The sequence below is a fragment of the Tachyglossus aculeatus genome, chromosome Y4, assembly GCF_015852505.1.
Source record: "Tachyglossus aculeatus isolate mTacAcu1 chromosome Y4, mTacAcu1.pri, whole genome shotgun sequence".
Taxonomy (NCBI): Eukaryota; Metazoa; Chordata; class Mammalia; order Monotremata; family Tachyglossidae; genus Tachyglossus; species Tachyglossus aculeatus.
The window spans coordinates 12,762,997-12,790,896 of NC_052096.1; the positions used below are offsets into that span (position 1 = coordinate 12,762,997).

Consider the following 27,900-nt stretch of genomic DNA (forward strand, 5'->3'; position numbering starts at 1 on the left):
CCACCTGATCACCCTGTACTTAGAATGGGTGCTTTGCACATAGTAAGCGCTTCACAAATCCCATCATCATTATTATTATTCCCACCCCAAACTCCAGCTGCAGCCTAGGGACCCCGGGGTCATTTGGGGGCAAGGATGGGGGGGGGGGGGTAGAGGATCATCATCATCCTCAATCGTATTTATTGAGCACTTACTATGTGCAGAGCACTGTACTAAGCGCTTGGGAAGTCCAAATTGGCAACATATAGAGACAGTCCGTACCCAACAGCGGGCTCACAGTCTAAAAGGGGGAGACAGAGAACTAAACCAAACATACTAACAAAATAAAATAGACTATATATGTACAAGTAAAATAAATAGAGTAATAAATCTGTACAAGCGGGAGGCAGAGAACTAAACATACTAACAAAATAAAATAAATAGAATAGATATGTACAAGTAAAAATAGAGTAATAAATATGTACAAGCGGGAGACAGAACTAAACCGAACATACTAACAAAATAAAATAGACTAGATATGTACAAGTAAAATAAATAGAGTAATAAATCTGTACAAGCATATATCCATCTATACAGGTGCTGTGGGGAAGGGAAGGAGGTAAGATGGGGGGGATGGAGAGGGGGACGAGGGGGAGAGGAAGGAAGGATGGGGCAAGTCAAGGGAACGACCCTCCTGATGACACCCCATAAACACACACACACACCATAGCCCCCTCCCTAAGAGAGAAGGCAGAGCCTTGGGGAAGAGTTTATTGGTTTATTAATTTATTAGTTTATTAAAGAGAGTTTATTGGTCCTCCCCATCCCTCCAACCTCCTTCTTGATGGGCGGGGGGGGGAGGAGGGTCGGCTTCAAAGCGGGCCCGTCCCCGGGCCCCCTCCTTAGTCCCATGCAGCGGATGAGCGAAGGGCCAAGAGCAGAGAGGAGGGGACGGGGAGAGTGGGGGCATTCAGGGGGTCGTGAGAGGGGGTGCGGGGGGAAGGGAGGGGGGGTCCTCCGCCCCCATCCCCGTCCCCTCAGGGTTGGGGGGGCGTCACAGGCCGCTCTCCCGGCTGCCCCCGTTGAGGCTGCGGGGGCGGTTGGAGCGGTCCAGCCTCCGGGCAGAGAGGAGCCGGCGCAGGGAAGAGCCGGAGCTCAGGTCTCCGCAGCTCCGCAGGTGCAGCTCCTCGTGGCTCGGCCGGGCCCACGGGCTCGGGGGTACCTGGGCGGGCGAGGCAACCGGACGGGGGGCTCGGGGGGGCCCGGCCGGACTCGCCCCGGTGGGACGGAGAGACCGGGAGAGGAGGTGGCGGAGGTCGGGGCCGAAGGGACACGCGTGGAGGGCGCAGAGGAAATGGGAGCAGAGGAAGTCGGGGGGGGTCCCGGGAGGGCCGAAGGGGACAGCGATAATAATAACTGTGGTATTTGTTAAGCGCTTCCCATGTACCAGGCACTGTAGCAATAATCAATAATGACAGTATTTGTTAAGCGCTTACTCTGTGCCAAGCACCGTTCGAAGCGCTGGGGAGGTTACAGGGTGATCGGGTGGTCCCACTGGGGGGCTCACGGTCTTCATCATCATCATCAACTGTGAGCCCACTGTTGGGTAGGGACTGTCTCTATGTGTTGCCAATTTGTGCTTCCCAAGCGCTTAGTACAGTGCTCTGCGCATAGTAAGCGCTCAATAAATACGATTGATTGATCATCATCATCAATCGTATTTATTGAGCGCTTCCTGTGTGCAGAGCACTGGACGGAGCGCTTGGGAAGTCCAAGTTGGCAACATCGAGAGACGGTCCCTACCCGACAGCGGGCTCACAGTCTAAAAGGGGGAGACGGAGGACAAAACCAAACATACTCACAAAATAAAATAAATAGGATAGATATGGACAAGTAAAATAAATAAATAAATAGAGTAATAAATCTGTACAAACATATATACATATATACAGGTGCTGTGGGGAAGGGAAGGAGGTAAGATGGGGGATGGGGATTCATCCTCCTCCTCCAGGAGGCCTTCCCAGACTGAGCCCCTTCCTTCCTCTCCCCGTCACCCCCCGTCTTACCTCCTTCCCTTCCCCACAGCACCTGTATATATGTCTGTACATATTTATTACTCTATTTATTGATTTATTTTACTTGTACATATCTATTCTATTTATTTTATTTTGTTAGTCTGTTTGGTTTTGTCTCCCCCTTTTAGACTGTGAGCCCACTGTTGGGTAGGGACCGTCTCTATATGCTGCTGACTTGGACTTCCCAAGCGCTTAGTACAGTGCTCTGCACACAGTAAGCGCTCAATAAATACGATTGATTGATTGATAATAATAACTGTGGTATTTGTTAAGAGCTTCCTATGTACCAGGCATTGTAGCAATAGTAATGATAATGATAGTATTTGTTAAGCGCTTACTACGTGCAAAGCACTGTTCTAAGCGCTGGGGAGGTTACAAGGTGATCAGGTGGTCCCACGAGGGGTTTCCCAGTCTTAATCCCCATTTGACAGATGAGGGAACTGAGGCACAGAGAAGTGAAGTGACTTGCCCAAAGTCACACACAGCTGTACTAAGCGCCGGGGTGGATGCAAGCAAACTGGGCTGGATGCGGTCCCTGTCCCCTGTGGGACTCACAGTCTCAATCCCCACTGTACAGGTGAGGTCACTGAGGCACGGACAATGACAAAAGTAGTGATCACCGTGGTTTTTGTGAAGCGCTTCCTATGTGCCAGGCACTGTACTAAGCGCCGGGGTGGATCCAAGCGAATGGGGTTGGACACAGCCCCCGTCCCACGTGGGGCTCGCACTCTCACTCCCCATTTTACAGATGAGGTGACTGAGGCCCGGAGAAGTGAAGTGACTTGCCCAATGTCACACAGCAGACAAGGGGTGGAGCCGAGATTAGAACCCAGGGCCTCCTGAGTCTCAGGCCCTTGTGGGGGAGGTCTGGTGGGGACGTTGTTGGGTAGGAACTTTCTCCATATGTTGCCAACTTGTACTTCCCAAGCGCTTAGTACAATGCTCTGCACACAGTAAGCGCTCAGTAAATACGATTGATTGATTGATTGACGTAGCGTGGCTCAGCGGAAAGAGCGCGGGCTTTGGAGTCCGAGGTCATGGGTTCAAGCCCCGGCTCCGCCAACTGTCAGCTGGGTGACTTTGGGCAAGTCACTTCACTTCTCTGGGCCTCAGTTCCCTCACCTGTAAAATGGGCGTGAAGACTGAGCCCCCCCCCCCCCCCCCCCCCCGTGGGATCACCTTGTAACCTCTCCAGCGCTTAGAACAGTGCTTTGCACATAGTAAGCGCTTAATAAATGCCATCATTATTATTATTGGGAGGCAGAGGTCATGGGTTCAAATCCCCTCTCTGCCGCCTGTCAGCTGCATGACTTTGGGCGAGTCACTTCATGTCTCTGTGCCTCAGTTCCCTCACCTGGAAAATGGGGATGAAGACTGTGAACCCCCCGTTGGACCACCTGATCACCTTGTATCCTCCCCAGTGCTTAGAACAGTGCTTTGCACAGAGTAAGCGCTTAATAAATGCCATCATTATTATTATTGGGAGTCAGAGGTCATGGGTTCAAATCCCCACTCTGCCTCTTTTCAGCTGGGTGACTTTGGGTGAGTCACTTCAGGTCTCTGTGCCTCAGTTCCCTCACCTGGAAAATGGGGATGAAGACTGTGAGCCCCCCGTGGGACCACCTGATCACCCTGTAACCTCTCCAGCGCTTAGAACAGTGCTTTGCACAGAGTAAGCGCTTAATAAATGCCATCATTATTATTATTGGGAGTCAGAGGTCGTGGGTTCAAATCCCCGCTCTGCCGCTTGTCAGCTGTGTGACTTTGGGCGAGTCACTTCATGTCTCTGTGCCTCAGTTTCCTCACCTGGAAAATGGGGATGAAGACTGTGAGCCCCCCGTGGGACAACCTGATCACCTTGTATCCTCCCCAGTGCTTAGAACAGTGCTTTGCACAGAGTAAGCGCTTAATAAATGCCATCATTATTATTATTGGGAGTCAGAGGTCATGGGTTCAAATCCCCACTCTGCCTCTTTTCAGCTGGGTGACTTTGGGTGAGTCACTTCAGGTCTCTGTGCCTCAGTTCCCTCACCTGGAAAATGGGGATGAAGACTGTGAGCCCCCCGTGGGACCACCTGATCACCCTGTAACCTCTCCAGCGCTTAGAACAGTGCTTTGCACAGAGTAAGCGCTTAATAAATGCCATCATTATTATTATTGGGAGTCAGAGGTCGTGGGTTCAAATCCCCGCTCTGCCGCTTGTCAGCTGTGTGACTTTGGGCGAGTCACTTCATGTCTCTGTGCCTCAGTTTCCTCACCTGGAAAATGGGGATGAAGACTGTGAGCCCCCCGTGGGGCCACCTGATCACCTTGTAGCCTCTCCAGCGCTTAGACCAGTGCTTTGCACAGAGTAAGCGCTTAATAAATGCCATCATTATTATTTTGGGGAGTCAGAGGTCATGGGTTCAAATCCCCTCTCTGCCGCCTGTCAGCTGCGTGACTTTGGGCGAGTCACTTCATGTCTCTGTGCCTCAGTTCCCTCACCTGGAAAATGGGGATGAAGACTGTGAGCCCCCCGTTGGACCACCTGATCACCTTGTAACCTCTCCAGCGCTTAGAACAGTGCTTTGCACATAGTAAGCGCTTAATAAATGCCATCATTATTATTATTGGGAGGCAGAGGTCATGGGTTCAAATCCCCGCTCTGCCGCTTGTCAGCTGTGTGACTTTGGGCGAGTCACTTCATGCCTCAGTGACCTCATCTGTAAAAGGGGGATGAAGACTGTGAGCCCCCCGTGGGACCACCTGATCACCTTGCATCCTCCCCAGCGCTTACGACAGTGCTTTGCACAGAGTAAGCGCGTAACAGATGCCCTCATTATTATTATTACGTACCAGAAGGTGTGGGGAGGGAAGCCTGGGGGGGATCTGAGTGAGAGGGGCAGGGGGCGAGACCCCAGTCGTTGCTCACCTGCTTGGGCGCGTCGGGCTCCAGCCGCCGCCGGGACACGTGGAGGAACCGCGCCACCAGGCCGCGACCAGGCCGTCCTCCCTTCAGGTCGCCCAGCGAGTGGGCGGGCGCGGGGCCCGCGGGGGCCGGGGCGTCCGGAGGGGCCGGGGCTCCTTTGTGCCAGGCGGGCAGTGGCGGCGGCGGCGGCGGGCGGCGCTTCTCGGCCGAGCGGGCGCGGAGCAGCCGCGGAGAGGGGCAGCGGCCCAGGCGGAAGAGGCAGGCGTCCGAGCAGAGCCCTGACGGGAGGACGGGGGGCCGTCAGGGGCCGACGGCCCCCACCCCCCATAATAATAATAATAATAATAATAATAATGATAATAATAATAATGTTGATATTTGTTTGGCGCTTACTATGCACCAAGCACTGTTCTCCCTCCCTCTTCCCGGCCAGTTGGTGTTTGATAACGCTTATCTCCACATCTCTAATTTACTGATTTCTCTTCCTGTCCGACTCCCCCCCCACTTAGACTGTCAGCTCCTTGTGGGCCGGGAATGGGCCTCTTCCCGGCCAACTGGTGTTTGATATAACGCTTATCTCCACATCTCTAATTTACTGATTTCTCTTCCTGTCCGTCTCCCCCCCCCACCTTAGAGTGTCAGCTCCTTGTGGGCAGGGAATGGGCCTCTTCCCGGCCAATTGGTGTTTGATAACGCTTATCTCCACATCTCTAATTTACTGATTTCTCTTCCTGTCCGTCTCCCCCCCACCTTAGACTATCAGCTCCTTGTGGGCAGGGAATGGGCCTCTTCCCGGACAATTGGTGTTTGATCACGCTTATCTCCACATCTCTAATTTATTGATTTCTCTTCCTGTCCGTCTCCCCCCCCACCTTAGACTGTCAGCTCCTTGTGGGCCAGGAATGGGCCTCTTCCCGGCTAATTGGTGTTTGATAACGCTTATCTCCACATCTCTAATTTACTGATTTCTCTTCCTGTCCGTCTCCCCCCACCTTAGACTGTCGGCTCCTTGTGGGCAGGGAATGGGCCTCTTCCCGGCCAGTTGGTGTTTGATAACGCTTATCTCCACATCTCTAATTTACTGATTTCTCTTCCTGTCCGTCTCCCCCGACCTTAGACTGTCAGCTCCTTGTGGGCAGGGAATGGGCCTCTTCCCAGCCAACTGGTGTTTGATAACGCTTATCTCCACATCTCTAATTTACTGATTTCTCTTCCTGTCCGTCTCCCCCGACCTTAGACTGTCAGCTCCTTGTGGGCAGGGAATGGGCCTCTTCCCGGCTAATTGGTGTTTGATAATGCTTATCTCCACATCTCTAATTTACTGATTTCTCTTCCTGTCCGTCTCCGTCTCCCCCGCCCCCCCTTAGACTGTCAGCTCCTTGTGGGCAGGGAATGGGCCTGTTCTCTTGTAATAATAATAATGGTAATGATGATGATGGCATTTATTATGCACTTACTATGTGAAAGGCACTGTTCTAAGCGCTGGGGAGTTTACAAGGTGATCAGGTTGTCCCACGTGGGGCTCCCAGCTTAATCCCCATTTGACAGATGAGGTGAGAAGTTAAGTGACTTGCCCAAAGTCACACAAGTCACAAGGTATTTATGGAGCGCTTACTGAGCGCAGGGCACTGGACTAAGTGCTTGGGAGCGGACAACAGAACCAGAGAGAGTCCCCGCCCATCAGGAGCTGACAGCCTGGACCGACGGACCGACGGACCGACTGACCTGTGTCCGCAGAGGAGACGGAGGCCGACTCTTCGTCCAGCACTTTGGTATAACAGTCCCTGAAGTCAGCTGCGGGGACGGGGGGAGCTTAGCGGGGTCTTGGGGGTGAGCCCGGACCACCCCTCTCCCCCTTCTCTTCCCCCTTTCCCTTCTTCTTCTCCTCTTTCTCCCCCCTCCCTCCTCCTCTTTCTCCCCCTCCCTCCTCCTCTTTCTCCCCCTCCTCCCCATCCTCCCTTTCTTCTTCCCCATCCTTTCCTTCTCCTTCCTCCCCTCTCCCCCTCCTCTTCCCCTTCCCTTCTTCTTCTCCTCTCTCTCCCCCTCCAGCCTCCTCTTTCTCCCCCTCCTCCCCCTTTCCCTCCCCATCCTCCCTTTCTTCTTCCCCATCCAATCCTTCCTCTTCCTCCCCCCCTTCCCCCCCTCCTCCTCTTTCTCCCCTCCCCCTTCTTCTTCTCCTCTTTCTCCCCCTCCCTCCTCCTTTCTCCCCCCTCCTCCTTCTCCCCCTCCTCCCCCTTTCCCTCCCCATCCTCCCTTTCTTCTTCCCCATCCTTTCCTTCCCCTCCGTCCCCTCTCCCCCTCCTCTTCCCCCTTTCCCTTCTTCTTCTCCTCTTTCTCCCCCTCCTCCCCCTTTCCCTCCCCATCCTCCCTTTCTTCTTCCCCATCCTTTCCTTCCCCTCCCTCCCCTCTCCCCCTCCTCTTCCCCCTTTCCCTTCTTCTCCTTTCTCCCCCCTCCTTCCTCCTCTTTCTCTCCCTCCTCCCCCTTTCCCTCCCCATACTCCCTTTCTTCTTCCCCATCCAATCCTTCCCCTTCCTCCCCCCTCCTCTTCCCCTTTTCCCTTCTTCTTCTCCTCTTTCTCCCCCTCCCTCCTCCTCTTTCTCTCCCTCCTCCCCCCTCCCTCCCCATCCTCCCTTTCTTCTTCCCCATCCAATCCTTCCCCTTCCTCCCCCCTCCTCTTCCCCCTTTCCCTCCTCCTCTTTCTCCCCCTCCCCCCTTTCCCTCCTCCCTCTCCCCACTTCCTCTTCCTCCCCCTTTCCCTCCCCACCTCCTCTTCCTCCCCCTCCTCCTCCATTCCCTCCTCCCCCCTTTTCCCCTCCTCCTCTTTCTCTCCCCCCCCTTTAATAATAATACTAATAGCAATAATAATAACAGTGATGGCACTTGTTAAGCGCTTACTTTCTGCCAAAGCACTGTTCTAAGCGCTGGGGAGGACGCAAGGTGATCAGGTTGTCCCCTGTGGGCTCCCATTCTTCAAGCGCTTAGTACAGTGCTCTGCACACAGTAAGCGCCCAATAAATACGATTGATCCCCATTTGACAGATGAGGTGACTGAGGCCCAGAGAAGGGAAGCGACTTGCCCAAGGTCACCCAGCTGACGGGCGGCGGGGCCGGGATTTGAACCCACGACCTCTGACTCCCAAGCCCGGGCTCTTTCCACCGAGCAACGCCGCTTCTCTTTCTCCCCCAGGCAGTGCCCTCACCTTGTGGGTGCGGGCGGGCGATTCCGGGGTCGCTGCGGGCCCGGGGCAGCGGGGCGGCGGGCGGCGCGGAGGCGTCGGCGTCGGCGTCGGCGTCGTCGACGGGGGTGTGAGGGGCTCGGGGCGAGCGGGCGGGCGGCGTGAGGGAGCCCGAGCTGTCGCTGAAGCGGCGGGGGGCACCCCGGGGCCCGGGCCCACCACCCGCCCCGGGCCCGCGGGGCCCTCGGCGGCGCAGCTCGGGGAAGCAGGGCCCCGGCCAGGCCTCCAGGCGGTGGCAACTGTGGGCAGGGGCCGGAGGCCTTCCCGCCGGCGGCGGCGGGGGCGACGGGGGCCCGGGGGCCGAGCAGGAGAAGGAGCGGGCGGCCCGGGGCGGGTCGGGGGGCCCGGGCCGGTCCTCGAAGGGGCCCCGGAGCCCGCAGGGCCGCCCGCAGTCGAGGCTGAGGCAGTAGCCGGCCCGGCTGCGCTGGATGGAGCGGAACAGCACGTAGTCCACCGACCGCATGGACCCCTGGAGCTCCAGCAGGCACGAGTCCTCCGACGGGCTCGAGTCCCCCGGGATGTCGCCGATGCCCGACAGCGCCAGGGAGCCGCTGTCCATCGACACTGCCCGGTGGGGGGATCGTCGTCGTCATGGCATTGATTAATAATAATGACAATAATGGCATTCGGTAAGCGCTTACTACGTGCCCGGCACCGTTCCAAGCACCGGGCGGGGGGACACAAGGTCATCGGGTTGTCCCCCGTGGGGCTCCCAGTCTTCATCCCCATTTAATAATAACGATGGCATTTGTTAAGCGCTTATTAGGTGCCCAGCACTGGTCTAAGTGCCGGGGGGGGATACAAGGTGATCAGGTTGTCCCCCGTGGGGCTCCCAGTCTTCATCCCCATTTAATAATAATGATAATAATGATGGCATTTGTTAAAACTCTTACTGGGTGCCCAGCACTGTTCTAAGCGCTGGGGGGGGATACAGGGTGATCAGGTTGTCCCCCTTGGGGCTCCCGGTCTCCATCCCCATTTGACAGATGGGGGAACTGAGGCCCAGAGAATAATAATGATAATAATAATAATAATAATAATGTTGGTATTTGTTAAGCGCTTACTAAGTGCCCAGCACCGTTCTAAGCACTGGGGGGGATACGAGGTGATCAGGTTGTCCCCTGTGGGGCTCCCAGTCTCCATCCCCATTTGACAGATGAGGGAACCGAGGCCCAGAGAAGTGACTTTTAGACTGTGAGCCCACTGTTGGGTAGGGACTGTCTCTATGTGTTGCCAATTTGTACTTCCCAAGCGCTTAGTACAGTGCTCTGCACATAGTAAGCGCTCAATAAATACGATTGATTGATTGATTGATTGACTTGCCCAAAGTCATCCAGCTGACAAGTGGCGGAGCCGGGATTAGAACCCACGTCCTCCGGCTCTTTCCACTGAGCCACGCTGCTTCTCTTCTAAGCAGTGGTGGTGGAGGAGACGAGGTCCTCAGGTTGTCCCCCGTGGGGCTCACCGTCTTCATCCCCATTTGACAGATGAGGGAACTGAGGTCCAGTGAAGCAGCGTGGCTCAGTGGCAAGAGCCCGGGCTTTGGAGTCAGAGGTCGTGGGTTCAAATCTCGAATGCCGCTTGTCAGCTGGGTGATTTTGGGCAAGTCGCATCACTTCTCTGGGCCTCAATTACCTCATCTGGAAAATGGGGATGAAGACCATGAGTCCCCTTGTGGGGCAACCTTGTAACCTCCCTGGCACTTAGAACGGTGCTTTGCACATAGTAAAAGCTTAATAAATGCCATTATTTTTATTATTATTATTACGTGACTTGCCCAAAGTCACACACCTGACAAATGGAGGAGCCGGGATTAGAACCCATGACCTCTGGCTCCCAAACCCGGGCTCTAGCAACTGAGCCACGCTGCTGCTCTTCTAAGCGCGGGGCGGGGAGGGATACAAGGTGATCAGGTGGGCCCCCGTGGGGCTCCCAGTCATCATCCCCATTTGACAGATGAGGTCACTGAGGCCCAGAGAAGTGAAGTGATTGGGAGTAGGAGGTCACAGGTTCTAATCCCGATCCGCCACATGTCGGCTGTGTGAACTTGGGCGAGTCGCTTCACTTCTCCGGGCCTCAGTTCCCTCATCTGTCAAATGGGGATGAAGACTGGGGGCCCCACGGGGGACCACCTGCTCACCTGGGTCTCCCCCAGGGCGTAGAACAGTGCTGGGCACAGAGTTAAGCGCTTATCAAATGTCATCATTATTATTATTACTATTAATTAGACAATCTACCCAGCGGACAAGGAGCGGGGCCGGGGTTAGAACCCATGACCTTTGACCCCCAAGGCCGGGCAAGAGCCACTGAAATGAACACACAACGGCCGCGCGCACGCACGTACGTACTCACGTAACACCCGCCTCTCCGTCACGTGACGGAGAGGCCACGCCCATCGCGTGGCATCACCCCGCCCACCCCACGTTGGAACCCGTGCACCGGCCACGCCCACCATACGTCATCGCGCAATAACCACGCCCGCTTCGTGATGGCCGCGCCCATCGCGTGACGTCACCGCACCGTCTCGTGGATGGTCCCGCCCTGGCCACGCCCATCGCACGACGTCATCGCGTTACGGCCACGCCCGCCTCGTGGATGGCCCACGTGCTGGCCACGCCCGTCGCGTGACGTCATCACACTCGCCTCACTTTCATTCATTCATTCAATCGCATTTATCGAGCGCTTACTGTGTGCAGAGCAGGGGACTAAGCGCTTGGGAAGTACAAGTTGGCAACATATATTCATTCGATCGTATTTATCGAGCGCTTACTGTGTGCACAGCACTGGACTATGCGCTTGGGAAGTACAAGTTGGCAACATATATTCATTCATTCATTCGATCGTATTTATTGAGCGCTTACTGTGTGCAAAGCACTTGGCTAAGCGCTTGGGAAGTACAAGTTGGCAACATAGAGAGACGGTCCCTACCCAACATTCATTCATTTGATCGTATTTATTGAGTGCTTACTTTGTGCAGAGCACTGGACTAAGCGCTTGGGAGGTACAAGTTGGCAACATATAATCATTCATTCAATCGTATTGCGCGCTTACTGTGTGCAGAGCACTGTACTAAGCGCTTGGGAAGTACAAGTTGGCAACACATATTCATTCATTCAAGGGTATTTACTGAGTGCTTACTGTGTGCAGCGCACTGTACTAAGCCCTTGGGAAGTACAAGTTGGCAACAGACAGAGACGGTCCCTACCCAACAGTGGGCTCACAGTCTAGAAGGGGGGGGACAGACAACAAAACAAAGCATATTAACGAGATAAAACGAATAGAATAAATATGTACAAGTCAACTAAATAGAGTAAAAAATACGTACAAGCATAAGGGAGGGGAGGGGCTCTGGCCTCGCCCATCGCACGACACCAAGGTCACGCCCGCCGCATGACGTCATCACGTCCGCCTCACAGAGACCACGCCCTATCGTATGACGTCACCACGCTCCGGCCACGCCCACCGCGTGGAGTGGCCACGCTCCCCGGAGACGCCCTGACGGGGCCAGTCCGCCCACAGGGAGACTCCGCACCCGACCACGCATGCCCACCTCGGGGAGAATCCGTGCCAGGCCCCAGGCCCCGCCCTCAACTCTAATTAATAGGCCACAACCCCACAGCCTTTTTCAGGGTCCGCCCATTTAGTGTGACGTCATGAAGGGCCGCGACTCCGCCCCCTCAGAACCTTCTATAAGGCTTCCTCTCCGATCTCCCATCTCACTTCAATCCATACTTCACGCCCCTGCCGGATTGTCTTTGTCCAGAAACGCTCTGGGCATGTTACTCCCCTCCTCAAAAATCTCCAGTGGCTACCGATCAACCTGCGCATCAGGCAGAAACTCCTCACCCTGGGCTTCCAGGCTGTCCATCCATCCATCCATCCCCTCGCGCCCTCTTACCTCCCCTCCCTTCTGTCCTTCTCCAGCCCAGCCCGCACCCTCCGCTCCTCTGCCGCCGCTCACCTCCTCACCGAGCCTCATTCTCTCCCATCCCGCCGTCGACCCCCGGCTCACATCCTCCCCCTGGCCCGGAATGGCCTCCCTCCGCACATCCGCCAAGCTCGCTCTCTTCCTCCCTTCAAAGCCCTACTGAGAGCTCACCTCCTCCAGGAGGCCTTCCCACACTGAGCCCCCTTTTTCCTCTCCTCCTCCACATCCCCCCACTGTACCTCCTTCCCCTCCCCACAGCACCTGCATATATGTATAAGTTTGTACGTATTTATTACTCTATTTTACTTGTACATATTTATTCTATTTATTTTATTTGGTTTATATGTTTTGTTTTGTTGTCAGTCTCCCCCTTCTAGACTGTGAGCCCGCTGTTGGGTAGGGACCATCTCCAGATGTTGCCGACTTGTACTTCCCAAGCGCTTAGTACAGTGCTCCGCACACAGTAAACACTCAATAAATACAACTGAATGAATGTTGCCAACCTGTACTTCCCAAGCGCTTAGTCCAGTGCTCTGCACACAGTAAGTGCTCAGTAAATACGATTGAGTGAATGACACTCCACGCCCTGGCCACCCCCATCACAGGAAGATCCCGCAACCGGGCCACACCCCCTCAGGGCGATTCCTACTGTTCTATTCTCCCAAGCGCTTAGTACAGTGCTTCGCACACAGTAAGCGCTCAATAAATACGATTGAATGAATGAATTCCACACCCCGGCCCCGCCCTCCTCCACGAGCACTGGCCGTCCTGGCCCCGCCCCCTGGGCGTGGCTCAGTGGAAAGAACCCGGGCTTTGGAGTCAGAGGTCATGGGTTCAAATCCTGCCTCCGCCAATTGCCAGCTGTGTGACTTTGGGCAAGTCATCATCATAATCATCAATCGTATTTATTGAGCGCTTACTATGTGCAGAGCACTGTACTAAGCGCTTGGGAAGTACAAATTGGCAACATCTAGAGACAGTCCCTACCCAACAGTGGGCTCACAGTCTAAAAGGGGGAGACAGAGAGCAAAACCAAACATACTAACAAAATAAAATCAATAGAATAGATATGTACAACTAAAATAGAGTAATAAGTATGTACAAAAATATATACATATATACAGCTGCTGTGGGGAAGGGAAGGAGGTAGGATGGGGGGGATGGACTTATCTGGGCCTCAGTGACCTCATCTGTCAAATGGGGATAAAGACTGTGAGCCCGCCCGCCGTGGGACAGACAACCTGATCACCTTGTAACCTCCCCGGCGCTTAGAACAGTGCTTTGCACGTAGTAAGCGCTTAATAAAAGCCATCACTATTATTCGCTCCCGACAGGCCCCTCCCCTTTCACGCGAAGCCACGCCCCCATTCCCCCGGAAGTCCTCGCCCTTCCCCGCGAAGCCACGCCCCCATCCCCCCGGAGGCCACGCCCTTCCCAGCGAAGCCACACTCCCTCTCACCGGAAGTTCCCGCCCCTTCCAGGAAGCCACGCCCTTCCCGGCGAAGCCCCGCCCCTCTTTCACCGGAAGTCCCGCCCCTTCCCCGGAAGCCACGCCCCCTCACCGTCCACGATGGAGGCGGCCCGCTCACAGGTGCAGGAGGTGTGCAGGTGGGGGTCGAACAGCGTCGCCTGGCGGACACGGGAAGATCAGCGGGGCCGGTGTTGCAGACACCAATAATAATAATAATAATAAGAAGAAGAATGGCATAATATATAATTATCATAATATTATTATAATTATATATCATTATAAGAATAATAATAAATAATGGAATTCATTAAGCGATTATTATGTGCAAAGCAGTGTTCTAAGCGCTGGACAACAATAATTATCAAAACAATAACGAGAATGATAATAATGGCATTTAGTAAATATTTACTACGTGCAAAGCACTGTTCTAAGCGCTGGATAACAATAATTATCAAAACAATAACGAGAATGATAATAATGGCATTTATTAAGCACTTACTATGTGCAAAGCACTGTTCTAAGTGCTGGATAACAATAATTATCAAAACAATAATGAGAATAATTAATAATAATGGCATTTATTAAGCACTTACTATGTGCGAAGCACTGTTCTAAGCGCTGGATAACAATAATTATCAAAACAATAACAAGAATAATAGTGGCATTTATTAAACACTATGTGCAAAGCACTGTTCTAAGTGCTGGATAACAATAATTATCAAAACAATAACGAGAATGATAATAATAATAATGGCATCTATCAAGCACTTACTATGTGCAAAGCACTGTTCTAAGCGCTGGATAACAATAATTATCAAAACAATAACGAGAATAATAGTGGCATTTATTAAACACTATGTGCAAAGCACTGTTCTAAGTGCTGGATAACAATAATTATCAAAACAATAACGAGAATGATAATAATAATAATGGCATCTATTAAGCACTTACTATGTGCAAAGCACTGTTCTAAGCTCTGGATAACAATAATTATCAAAACAACGAGAATAATAATAATGGCATATATTAAGCACTTACTATGTGCAAAGCACTGTTCTAAGTGCTGGGTAACAATAATCATCAAAACAATAACAAGAATAATAATGGCATTTATTAAACACTATGTGCAAGGCACCGTTCTAAGCGCTGGATAACAATAATTATCGAAACAATAACAAGAATAATAATAATGGCATTTATTAAGCACTTACTATGTGCAAAGCACTGTTCTAATCGCTGGATAACAATAGTTATCAAAACAATAACGAGAATAATAATGATAATGGCATTTATTAAGCACTTACTATGTGCTAAGCACCGTTCTAAGCACTGGGGAGGTTACAAGGTGATCAGGTTGTCCCACGGGGGGGCTCACAGTCAATCCCCATTTTACAGACGAGGTCACTGAGGCCCAGAGAAGTGACTTGCCCAAAGTCCCACAGCTGACAACTGGCGGGGCCGGGATTTGAACCCACGACCTCCGACTCCAAAGCCCGGGCTCTTTCCACCGAGCCACGCTGCTTCGGCTGTTGTATTCGTTCATTCTGTTGTACTTATTGAGCGCTCACTGTGTACAGAGCACTGGACTACGTGCTTGAGAGAATAAAACTGGACACTGGGAGCCTACAGCCTAGAAGGGGAGAACCTACTCTCCCAAATGCTTAGTCCAGTGCTCTGTACTCAGGAAGCGCTCAATCAATCAATCGTATTTATTGAGCGCTTACTGTGTGCAGAGCACTGTACTACTACTACTACTACTACTAATAATAATGTTGGTATTTGTACTATGTGCCAAGCACTGTTCTAAGCGCTGGGGTAGATACAAGGTAATCAGGTTGTCCCACGTGGGACTCCCAGTCTTCATCCCCACTTTCCAGGTGAGGGAACTGAGGCCCGGAGAAGTGAAGTGACTTGCCCGAAGTCGCACAGCTGACAAGTGGCGGAGCCGGGATTTGAACCCACGACCTCTGACTCCAAAGCCCGGGCTCTTTCCACTGAGCCACGTTGGCAACACCTAGAGAGAGTCCCTACCCAACAGTGGGCTCCCAGCCTCAAATATGACCGACTGATGGCCTGACACCCCCCGCACCCCGGTGACTGACCTGGCTGCTGCCACACAGCCCCATCATCATCAATCGTATTTATTGAGCGCTTACTATGTGCAGCGCACTGGACTAAGCGCTTGGGAAGTACAAATTGGCAACACCTAGAGAGAGTCCCTACCCAACAGTGGGCTCCCAGTCTCAAATATGACCGGCTGATGGCCTGACACCCCCCGCACCCCGGTGACTGACCTGGCTGCTGCCACACAGCCCCATCATCATCAATCGTATTTATTGAGCGCTTACTATGTGCAGAGCACTGTACTAAGCGCTTGGGAAGTACAAGTTGGCAACATATAGAGACAGTCCCTACCCAACAGTGGGCTCCCAGTCTCAAATATGACCGGCTGATGGCCTGACACCCCCCGCACCCCGGTGACTGACCTGGCTGCTGCCACACAGCCCCATGACGGCCTCGTAGGACGGGGGGCAGTCCGTCGGGTACAGGGGCACCGGACTGTCCATCGATCCGTTGTAGGTGATGCTGAGAGGGGGGAGAGGTTGGTCAGAAGACGCCGGTCCGCTCGCCACCCCGGGTGCCCCCACTGCCCTCTCCGGTCCCCCCCCCCGCGCCCCCCACCTCTGGGCATCGGTCTCGGAGCTGCAGGTGTACTCAGGCGGGTAGTAGGGCGGCGGGGGCACGGGGGGCACGAACTCCTCCAGGTCGAGCACGGTGTGAAGCAGCGGGGCGGGCGGAGATACCCAGCCCGGGGGGGTGGAGGCCGTCCTCTGCGGGGCCAGCTGGAGGGGGCACAGAGCCGGGGGGTCCTGGGGGGCACAGGCCGCTTCCCCCGCCCCATCGCCTCCCTTCAAGTTCCAGGCCTGGGTCCCCCCACAGCGCCCAGGGCCTCCTCCCCAGAGGCCAATGCCCCCCCTTAATAATAATAATAATAATAATGGCATTTGTTAAGTGCTTACTATGTGCAAAGCACTGTTCTAAGCGCTGGGGGGGTACGAGGTGATCAAGTTGTCCCACGTGGGGCCTCACAGTTTTAATCCCCGTTTTACAGATGAGGGAACTGAGGCTCAGAGACTTGCCTAAGGTCACACAGCGGACAGGTGGCAGAGCCGGGATTCGAACCCACGACCTCGGACTCCAAAGCCCGGGCTCTTTCCACCGCGCCACGCTGCTTCTTAGCCTTGCCCTGCTCGTCCTCTCCCGGGCGACCCCCCGCCCCCTCACCGTGTGCGCCAGGTCCAGGGAGAAGATCCGGACGCAGCAGAGCACGGCCGAGACGGAGCAGAGGACGGTGGCGCAGGCCGTCAGGCCGCAGACGCTGAACAGCAGGTCCTGGCGGGGGGCACGGCGGGCGCGGGGCCGGGGGCAGGGTGAACCCCCCTCCACCCGCCCGCTCTCCCGTCGCCGGGCCAAGTGACCTTGGCGTTACCCACTCACCTCGCCTTCACCCCGCTTATTCGGCCTGTGGCCGAATCCCGTCAGTTCTACCTCCACAGCGAGTCTAGCATCACCGCTTCTCTCCATCCAAACTGCTTCTACGCTGACCCAAGCACTTATCCTAGCCATCCCCGGCCTCCGGCCTCCATCGCCCCATCGGCCTCCTCTCCGATCCTTTCCGTTCAATATTGACGTCCGTCTCCCCGTCCGGACCCTAAGCTCGCTGTGGACCCTCGTTCTCGCCCGTCCCGCCATCCTCCCCCAGGCCTGGAATGCCCCCAATCCCTCCGCCCACCCGCCAATCTCGCTCTCTTCCTCCCTTCAAGGCCCTGCTGAGAGCTCACCTCCTCCAGGAGGCCTTCCCACACTGAGCCCCTTCCTTCCTCTCCCCCTCGTCCCCCTCTCCATCCCCCCCATCTTACCTCCTTCCCTTCCCCACAGCACCTGTATATATGGATATATGTTTGTACAGATTTATTACTCTATTTACTTGTACATATCTATCCTATTGATTTTATTTTGTTGGTATGTTTGGTTTTGTTCTCGGTCTCCCCCTTTTAGACTGTGAGCCCACTGTTGGGTAGGGACTGTCTCTATGTGTTGCCAATTTGGACTTCCCAAGCGCTTAGTCCAGTGCTCTGCACATAGGAAGCGCTCAATAAATACGATTGATGATGATGATGATGATGTGGGCGGGGGACGCGACTAAGGGTTCTGCACGAGGCCGCCCCAGTCCTCGAGTTCCCTCCCAGGGGCCGTCCACCCGGCCCCGCGTCCGACAGAAATCCCTCATCGTCAGCTTTCGGGCTCCCCCTCCTACCTTATCTCCTCCTCATCATCAATCGTATTTATTGAGCGCTTACTGTGTGCAGAGCACTGTACTGAGCGCTTGGGAAGGACAAGTTGGTAACATATAGAGACGGTCCCTACCCAGCAGTGGGCTCACAGTCTAAAAGCCTTCCCAGGCTGAGCCCCTTCCTTCCTCTCCCCCTCGTCCCCCTCTCCATCCCCCCCATCTTACCTCCTTCCCTTCCCCACAGCACCTGGATATATGGATATATGTTTGTACATGTTTTTTACTCTATTTATTTATTTATTTTATTTGTACATATCTATTCTATTTATTTTATTTTGTTAGTATGTTTGGTTTTGTTCTCGGTCTCCCCCTTTTAGACTGTGAGCCCACTGTTGGGTAGGGACTGTCTCTATGTGTTGCCAATTTGTACTTCCCAAGCGCTTAGTACAGTGCTCTGCACATAGTAAGCGCTCAATAAATACGATTGATGATGATGATGATTTATTACTCTATTTTACTTGTACATATCTATTCTATTTATTTTATTTTGTGAGTAGGTTTGGTTTTGTTCTCCGTCTCCCCCTTTTAGACTGTGAGCCCACTGTTGGGTAGGGACCGTCTCCGTATGTTGCCAACTTGGACTTCCCAAGCGCTTAGTCCAGTGCTCTGCACACAGTAAGCGCTCAATAAATACGATTGATTGATTGATTATCTCGCTGATTTCCTAGTTCGTTCATTCATTCAGTCGTACTTATTGAGCGCTACCCAGCCCACACGTTCCGCCCTTCCGACGCCAGCCTATTCCCTGTACCCTGATCTCAGCCATCTCACCCCTGACGCCTCCTTCACGGCCCCATATCTCCTCCAAGGAGTCGATCAATCACTCAATCGTATTTATTGAGCGCTTACTGCGTGCGGAGCAGTGTACTAAGCGCTTGGGAAGTACAAGTTGGCAACATAGAGAGACAGTCCCGACCCAACAGTGGGCTCGCAGTCTAGAATAACAATAATAATCATGGCACTTGTTAAGCGCTTACTTTGTGCAAGGCACTGTTCTAAGCGCTGGGAACGGTAGCGGTTGCGGAGGAGATGGGGACCGACTGGTTAGCCCGGTGGCTAGTAGCCCCTTCTAGACTGTGAGCCCGCCGTTGGGTAGGGACCGTCTCTACGTGTTGCCGACTTGGACTTCCCAAGCGCTTCGTCCAGTGCTCTGCACGCAGTAAGCGCTCAATAAATACGATTGATTGATCGATTGATCGATTGGTCCTCCCACGGTAAGCGCCCAAGGAACGGGATGGAGGGTTCATCATCAATCGTATTTATTGAGCGCTTACTGTGTGCAGAGCACTGGACTAAGCTCTTGGGAAGTCCCGTATATATGTATATCCTGTATATATGCATATATGTTTGTACATATTTATTACTCTATTTATTTATTTTACTTGTACATATCTATTCTACTTATTTTGTTAGTATGTTTGGTTTTGTTCTCCGTCTCCCCCTTTTAGACTGTGAGCCCGCTGTTGGGTAGGGACTGTCTCTAGATGTTGCCAACTTGTCCTTCCCAAGCGCTTAGTCCAGTGCTCTGCCCACAGTAAGCGCTCAATAAATACGATTGATTGATTGATTGATTGATTGATTGGTCCACCCACGGTAAGCACCCAAGGAACGGGACGGAGGGTTCATCATCAATCGTATTTTTTGAGCGCTTACTGTGTGCAGAGCACTGGACTAAGCTCTTGGGAAGTCCCGTATATATGTATATCCTGTATATATGTATATATGCTTGTACATATCACTCTATTTATTTTACTTGTACATATCTATTCTACTTATTTTATTTTGTTAGTATGTCTGGTTTTGTTCTCCGTCTCCCCCTTTTAGACTGTGAGCCCGCTGTTGGGTAGGGACTGTCTCTCGATGTTGCCAACCTGCACTTCCCAAGCGCTCAGTACAGTGCTCTGCCCACAGTAAGCGCTCAATAAATACGATTGATTGATTGATTGATTGATTGGTCCGCCCACGGTAAGCGCCCAAGGAACGGGATGGAGGGTTCACCATCAATCGCATTTATTGAGCGCTTACTGTGTGCAGAGCACTGGACTAAGCTCTTGGGAAGTCCTGTATATATGTATATCCTGTATATATGTTTGTACATATTTATTACTCTATTTATTTTACTTGTACATATCTATTCTACTTATTTTATTTTGTTAGTATGTTTGGTTTTGTTCTCCGTCTCCCCCTTTTAGACTGTGAGCCCGCTGTTGGGTAGGGACTGTCTCTAGATGTTGCCAACTTGTCCTTCCCAAGCGCTTAGTCCAGTGCTCTGCCCACAGTAAGCGCTCAATAAATACGATTGATTGATTGATTGATTGATTGGTCCACCCACGGTAAGCACCCAAGGAACGGGACGGAGGGTTCATCATCAATCGCATTTTTTGAGCGCTTACTGTGTGCAGAGCACTGGACTAAGCTCTTGGGAAGTCCCGTGTATATGTATATCCTGTATATATGTATATATGCTTGTACATATCACTCTATTTATTTTACTTGTACATATCTATTCTACTTATTTTATTTTGTTAGTATGTTTGGTTTTGTTCTCCGTCTCCCCCTTTTAGACTGTGAGCCCGCTGTTGGGTAGGGACTGTCTCTCGATGTTGCCAACCTGCACTTCCCAAGCACTCAGTACAGTGCTCTGCACACAGTAAGCGCTCAATAAATACGATTGATTGATTGATTGATTGATTGGTCCGCCCACGGTAAGCGCCCAAGGAACGGGATGGAGGGTTCACCATCAATCGCATTTATTGAGCGCTTACTGTGTGCAGAGCACTGGACTAAGCTCTTGGGAAGTCCTGTATATATGTATATCCTGTATATATGTTTGTACATATTTATTACTCTATTTATTTTACTTGTACATATCTATTCTACTTATTTTATTTTGTTAGTATGTTTGGTTTTGTTCTCCGTCTCCCCCTTTTAGACTGTGAGCCCGCTGTTGGGTAGGGACTGTCTCTAGATGTTGCCAACTTGTCCTTCCCAAGCGCTTAGTCCAGTGCTCTGCCCACAGTAAGCGCTCAATAAATACGATTGATTGATTGATTGATTGATTGGTCCGCCCACGGTAAGCGCCCAAGGAACGGGATGGAGGGTTCACCATCAATCGCATTTATTGAGCGCTTACTGTGTGCAGAGCACTGGACTAAGCTCTTGGGAAGTCCCGTATATATGTATATCCTGTATATATGTTTGTACATATTTATTACTCTATTTATTTTACTTGTACATATCTATTCTACTTATTTTATTTTGTTAGTATGTTTGGTTTTGTTCTCCGTCTCCCCCTTTTAGACTGTGAGCCCGCTGTTGGGTAGGGACTGTCTCTAGATGTTGCCAACCTGCACTTCCCAAGCGCTCAGTACAGTGCTCTGCCCACAGTAAGCGCTCAATAAATACGATTGATTGATTGATTGATTGATTGGTCCGCCCACGGTAAGCGCCCAAGGAACGGGACGGAGGGTTCATCATCAATCGTATTTATTGAGCGCCTTCCTTCCTTCGGTTGGCAACACAGAGAGACGGTCCCTACCCAAGGGCGGGCTCGCGGTCTAGAAGGGCTGGTGGTGGGTGGGAGGGTGGTTACCTTGAAGGCCATGGGTGCCCCGGGGCAGTTGGGGTTGGGGTAGAGGCTGAGGGCCTGCCCCCCGGGCAGGCAGTCGCGGGGCAGCGGAGGCGGCGGGCAGCACACGCAAACACCCTTGAGCTGCAGAGGGGCCCGCGAGGCCCGGCCCGCGTCCGGGAGGGCCCGCGGGGGGACACGCAGGGCGCAGGGGTCAGCTGCGGGGAGAGGAGGGGGCGGGCGGGGACCGGGGGGAAAGGTCTGGCCCCTTCCCCCGGCCCCCCTGCCCGCCCTGGCCCGGCCCCGGCCGCCCCCCGGCCCCCGGCCCCCGACCCCCTCACCAGCTGGCAGTCGTGGAAGTCCCGGGCCAGCTGGGCGTTCCTACAGGTGAGCACGGCCCCGGCCAGGCTGACCACCACACACAGGACAGACAGGAGGGAGAAGAAGGAGATCTGTGGGGAGGGGCCGGCCGGGCCCGGGGTCATCATCATCATCAATCGTACTGACTGAGCGCTTACTGCGTGCAGAGCACCGGGCCGAGCGCTTGGGAGGTCCAAGTCGGCAACATCGAGAGACGGGCCCTACCCGACGGTGGGGGTCAGGGCGCGGGGCGCGGGCTCCCGCGGCCCCCCCGGCCCCCGCCCCCCGCCCGGCCACCTACCACCAGGGTGAGAGGCCGCTTCCAGCACACGATGCCCACCAGGCCGGACAGGGTCAGCTGCGGGGGAAAAGAGGGCGCACGGTCAGCCCGCGGGCATCACCCACACGTCCCCCGCCCCATCACCCCGACCCGAGGATGCGGCGGCGACGCGCGGCGACACGCTCTCCCCGGGACCCGTCGGTCATCGTCGTCATCGATCGTAGTCATCGAGCGCTGACTGGGTGCAGGGCACTGGACTGAGCGCTTGGGAAGTCCAAGTGGGCAACATCTAGAGATGGTCCCTACCCAACAATCAATCAATCAATCAATCAATCAATCGTATTTATTGAGCGCTTACTATGTGCAGAGCACTGTACTAAGCGCTTGGGAAGTACAAACTGGCATCACAGTGGGCTCACAGGCTGAAAGGGGGAGACGGAGAACTAAAACAAACATACTAACAAAATAAAATCAATAGAATAGATTTGTACAGGTAAAATAAATAGAGTAATAAATGTGTACAAACATATATACATATATACAGGTGCTGTGGGGAAGGGAAGGAGGTAAGATGGGATGGAGAGGGGGATGAGGGGGAGAGGAAGGAGGGGGCTCAGTGTGGGAAGGCCTCCTGGAGGAGGTGAGCTCTCAGTAGGGCCTTGAAGGGAGGAAGAGAGCCAGCTTGGCGGGTGGGCAGAGGGATTGGGGGCATTCCGGGCCCGGGGGAGGACGGGGGCCGGGGGTCGATGGCCGGACAGGCGAGAACGAGGTACGATAGTCCAACCTATCTTGTATCTACCCCCAAATGCCATTATTATTATTATTATTCTAGGCTGTGAGCCCACTGTTGGGTAGGGACTGTCTCTTTATGCTGCCAACTTGTACTTCCCAAGCGTTTAGTACAGTGCTCTGCACTAAGCACTCAATAAATATGATTGATTGATACCCCGGTGCTTAGAACAGTGCCTGGCCTAACGAACGCCATGATAATAATAACGTCCTCACGTCTCGCCCCTCCCCGCCTCTGGTCCCCCCCCACCCGTCTCATTTGTTCACTGCGTGGAAAAAGCCTGGGCTTGGGGATCAGCCCGCACCCTCCGCTCCTCCACCACTAATCTCCTCACTGTACCTCGCTCTCGCCTGTCCCGCCATCGACCCCCGGCCCACGTCATCCCCCGGGCCTGGAATGCCCTCCCTCTGCCCATCCGCCAAGCTAGCTCTCTTCCTCCCTTCAAGGCCCTGCTGAGAGCTCACCTCCTCCAGGAGGCCTTCCCAGACTGAGCCCCTTCTTTCCTCTCCCCTCGTCCCCCTCTCCATCCCCCCGTCTTACCTCCTTCCCTTCCCCACAGCACCTGTATATATGTATATATGGTTGTACATATTTATTACTCTATTTATTTATTTATTTATTTATTTTACTTGTACATTTCTATCCTACTTATTTTATTTTGTTGGTATGTTTGGTTCTGTTCTCTGTCTCCCCCTTTTAGACTGTGAGCCCACTGTTGGGTAGGGACTGTCTCTATGTGATGCCAATTTGTACTTCCCAAGCGCTTAGTACAGTGCTCTGCACATAGTAAGCGCTCAATAAATACGATTGATTGATTGATTGATTGATCAGAGGTCATGGGTTCTAATCCCGGCTCCTCCACTTGTCAGCTGGGTGACTCTGGGCAAGTCACTTAAATTCTCTGGGCCTCAGTTCCCTCATCTGTAAAATGGGGATGAAGACTGGGAGCCGCACGTGGGACAACCTGATGACCCTGTGTCCTCCCCAGTGCTTGGCACGTAGTAAGAGCTTAACCCATGCCATTATTCAATCAGTTGTATTTATTGAGTGCTTACTGTGTGCAGGGCACTGGACTCTCTCCATCCGTCTCTGACTCTCCTGGTGCCCATCATGTCCCTCCTCCTCCTCCTCCTCTCCCTCCCTCCCTTTCCTAGCCTGGTCCCTCTGTGCTGAGTCCCCCTCCCCGGCCCCAATAATAATAATAATAACAGCATTTATTAAGCGCTTACTATGTGCCAAGCGCCGTTCTAAGCGCTGGGGAGATTACACGGCGATCAGGTTGTCCCACGGGGGGGGGCTCCCAGCCTTCATCCCCACTTGACAGATGAGGTCACTGAGGCCCAGAGAAGCGAAGTGACTCGCCCCAAGTCACCCAGCTGACAGTTGGCGGGGCCGGGATTTGAACCCGTGACCTCTGCCTCCGAAGCCCGGGCTCTTTTCCACCGGGCCAGGCCGCTTCTAGACTGTGAGCCCGCCGTCGGGTAAGGACCGTCTCTAGATGATGCCGACTTGGACTTCCCGAGCGCTTAGTCCAGTGCTCGATAAATACGATTGATTGATTGATTGATTGGTTGTCCAAGACTGTGAGCCCCCCGGGGGCCGCCCTGATCACCCTGTCTCCTCCCCAGCGCTCAGAACGGGGCTTGGCACGTAGTAAGCGCTTAATGAGGGCCGTGATTATTGTCGCTCTTCTTCTTCTTATTAATCATCTACCTTCCCCATCCCCCGTGGTTGGGGCAGGTGGTCTCACCGAGAAGCCGGCCCAGGACGGGCAGGAGCGCTGCATCTTGTTGGAGGCGGTGAAGGAGGCGGCCAGGAGGCTGCCGGCGGCCACCAGGACCCCCAGGACCAGCTGGGCCACCCCCAGCCCCAGCAGGGCCCGGCCCCACGGCCGGCCCGGGCCCAGCCGCGTCAGCCCGCCCACCCCCGGCGCCTCGCCCTCCTCCTCCTCGCCCTCCTCCTCCTCCTCCTCCTCCTCCTCCACGGACCGCACGCTCAGGCACCGACCCGACTCGCTGGGGGACGGCATGCTGCCCGGGCACCACCGGGGCCCGGGGCCCGGGGCTCGGACGGGGGACGGGGCTGGGGGACGGGGGGACCCGGGGGTCCAAGCTCAGCCCCCGCCCCGGGACCCGCAGGGCATGGCCGGACGGATGATGGGGGGCGCGGGGGGGGGTGGATGGATGGACTGATGGGGGATGGATGGATGGGTGGGGGGTGGGCGGATGGGGGATGGGGGGATGGGTGTGGGGTGGAGGGATGGATGATGGATGGATGGGTGGGGGATGGATGGATGGGTGGGGGATGGATGGATGGATGGGTGGGGGGTGGATGGATGGATGGGTGGGGGATGGATGGATGGGTGGGGGATGGATGGATGGGTGGGGGATGGATGGATGGGGGATGGATGGAAGGGTGGGGGATGGATGGATGGGTGGGGGATGGATGGATGGATGGATGGGTGGATGGATGGATGGGTGGGGGATGGATGGATGGGTGGGGGATGGATGGATGGATGGGTGGGGGATGGATGGGTGGGTGGGGGATGGATGGATGGGGGATAGATGGATGGGGGATGGGTGGGGGATGGATGGATGGGGGATGGAAGGGTGGGTGGGGGATGGATGGAAGGGTGGGGGATGGATGGAAGGGATGGATGATGGATGGATGGATGGGTGGGGGATGGATGGGTGGATGAAGGATAGATGGGTGGATGGATGGATGGATGGATGGATAGACGGGTGGACGGGTGGGTGGGGGGGTCTCGGTCCCGGGGGGTCACGTGGGGGCGTCCGGTCCTGGGCGGGCCCCGGATCCGGGGGCGGCGCTCGGCCCGGCCGCCCGGCGTCCAGCGCGCCTCATCTCATGGCCCGGGGGTCGGGGGGGGCGGATGGACCCGGGGGGGCGGGGGTCGCAGGGGGTCGCAGGGGGTCGCAGGGGGTCGTCGCCGCCGCCGCCGCCGCCTGCTCGTCGTCGCCGTCGCCGCTGTCCGGGCTGTCGGCTGCAGCCAGCCGGTCCTTGGGGGGGGGGAGGGAGGAGAAGAGGGGAGGGGAGGGGCGCCGCGCGGTGCAGGCTGGGAGTTGTAGTTCGGGCCCCTCCCACCCGAGGAGGAGGAGGAGGGGGGAGCCTCGCGGTGCAGGCTGGGAGTTGTAGTTCGCCCCACATCTTCGCCATTATCATCATCGATCGTATTTATTGAGCGCTTACTGTGTGCAGAGCGCTGGACTAAGCGCTTGGGAACTACCGGGACCGACCGCGCCCCCTCCGAAGGTGGAGGGGAGCCGCGCGGTGCAGGCTGGGAGTTGTAGTTCATTCATTCTTTCACTCAGTCGTGTTTATTGAGCGCTTACTGTGTGCAGAGCACTGGACTGAGCGCTTGGGAAGTCCAAGTTGGCCACACAGAGAGACGGTCCCTACCCAACAGCGGGCTCACAGTCTAGAAGGGGGAGACGGAGAACAAAACCAAACATACTAACAAAATAAATAGAATAGATTGGTGCAAGAAAAATAAATAGAGTAATACATATGTACAAACATATATCCATATATATAGGTGCTGTGGGGAAGGGAAGGAGGTAAGGCAGGGGGGATAGAGAGGGGGAATGGGGCAGAGGAAGGAGGGGGCTCAGTCTGGGAAGGCCTCCTGGAGGAGGTGAGCTCTCAGAGTAATAAATATGTACAAACAGCTATACAGGTGCTGTGGGGAAGGGAAAGGAAGGAAAGGAAAGGACTCCAAAGCCCGGGCTCTTTTCTACTGAGCCACGCTGCTTCTCCAAGGATCCAACCTTGGCGTCCTCCTCGACTCTTCTCTGCCATTCAACCCACGCCAACTTGGACTTCCCAAGCGCTTAGTCCAGTGCTCTGCTCACAGTAAGCGCTCAATAAATACGGCTGGATGAATGAATGGTCAGTCTGTCACTAAATCCCGTGGGTTCAGCCTTCACAACACTGCTCAAATCCGCCCTTTCCTCTCCATCCAAACTGCTACCGTGTTAATACGGTCGCTCAGCCCCGCCCGCCTGGCTGACGGCCTCCTCGCGGTCCTTAGGGGGAGGGAGGAGAAGCGGAGAGGAGAGGAGGGGCGCCGCGCGGTGCAGGCTGGGAGTTGTAGTTCGGGCCCCTCCCACTCGAGGAGGAGGAGGAGCGGGGGCCTCGCGGTGCAGGCTGGGAGCTGTAGTTCGCCCCACCCCCGGGACCGACCGCGCCCCTGCCCAAGGAGGAGGGGAGCCTCGCGGTGCAGGCTGGGAGCTGTAGTTCGCCCCACCCCCCCGGGAGGGGCGCCGCGCGGTGCAGGCTGGGAGCTGTAGTTCGCCCCACCCCCCCGAGGGGCGCCGCGCGGTGCAGGCTGGGAGCTGTAGTGCGCCCCACCCCCCGGGAGGGGGCGCCGCGCGGTGCAGGCTGGGAGCTGTAGTTCGCCCCACCCCCGGGGAGGGGCGCCGCGCGGTGCAGGCTGGGGGCTGTAGTTCTCCCCGCCCCCCCGGGAGGGGCGCCGCGCGGTGCAGGCTGGGAGCTGTAGTGCGCCCCACCCCCCAGGAGAACGCCGCGCGGTGCAGGCTGGGAGCTGTAGTCCGCTCCAACCCCCTGGGAGGGGCGCCGCGCGGTGCAGGCTGGGAGATGTAGTTCGCCCCACCCCCCGGGAGGGGCGCCGCGTGGTGCAGGCTGGGAGCTGTAGTTCGCCCCACCCCCCGGGAGGGGCGCCGCGCGGTGCAGGCTGGGAGCTGTAGTTCGGCCCCAGGAGCCACCGCCCCCTCCCCGCTGGCACCACCTCATTCACTCATTCATTCATTTAATGGTATTTATTGAGCGCTTACTGTGTGCGGAGCACTGGGCTAAGCGCTCGGAAAGTCCAAGTTGGCAACATCTAGAGACGGTCCCTACCCGATAGCAAGCTCACAGTCTAGAAGCTGGGCAGGGATGGTGTCCTTAATTCTGTGATTTTTGTAATAATAA

The 27,900-nt window shown here is 54.8% G+C and overlaps 1 protein-coding gene across 1 annotated transcript; it reads right to left on the reverse strand.

The window, feature by feature from the left end:
• Nucleotides 1-747: 747 nt before the first annotated feature.
• On the reverse strand, nucleotides 748-25,812 carry FAM189B (family with sequence similarity 189 member B). Its single transcript, XM_038768497.1, has 14 exons — nucleotides 25,733-25,812; nucleotides 24,958-25,014; nucleotides 24,701-24,872; nucleotides 22,182-22,238; nucleotides 21,862-21,972; nucleotides 21,545-21,664; nucleotides 16,884-16,991; nucleotides 16,281-16,441; nucleotides 16,085-16,184; nucleotides 13,690-13,756; nucleotides 8,164-8,763; nucleotides 6,688-6,756; nucleotides 4,966-5,240; nucleotides 748-1,201 (listed from the first exon to the last, which is right to left on the reverse strand). Exons 1-14 carry the CDS (start codon nucleotides 25,810-25,812, stop codon nucleotides 1,034-1,036), a joined length of 2,145 nt encoding a protein of 714 aa, XP_038624425.1. The 3' UTR covers nucleotides 748-1,033.
• Between the last annotated feature and the right edge of the window lie 2,088 nt (nucleotides 25,813-27,900).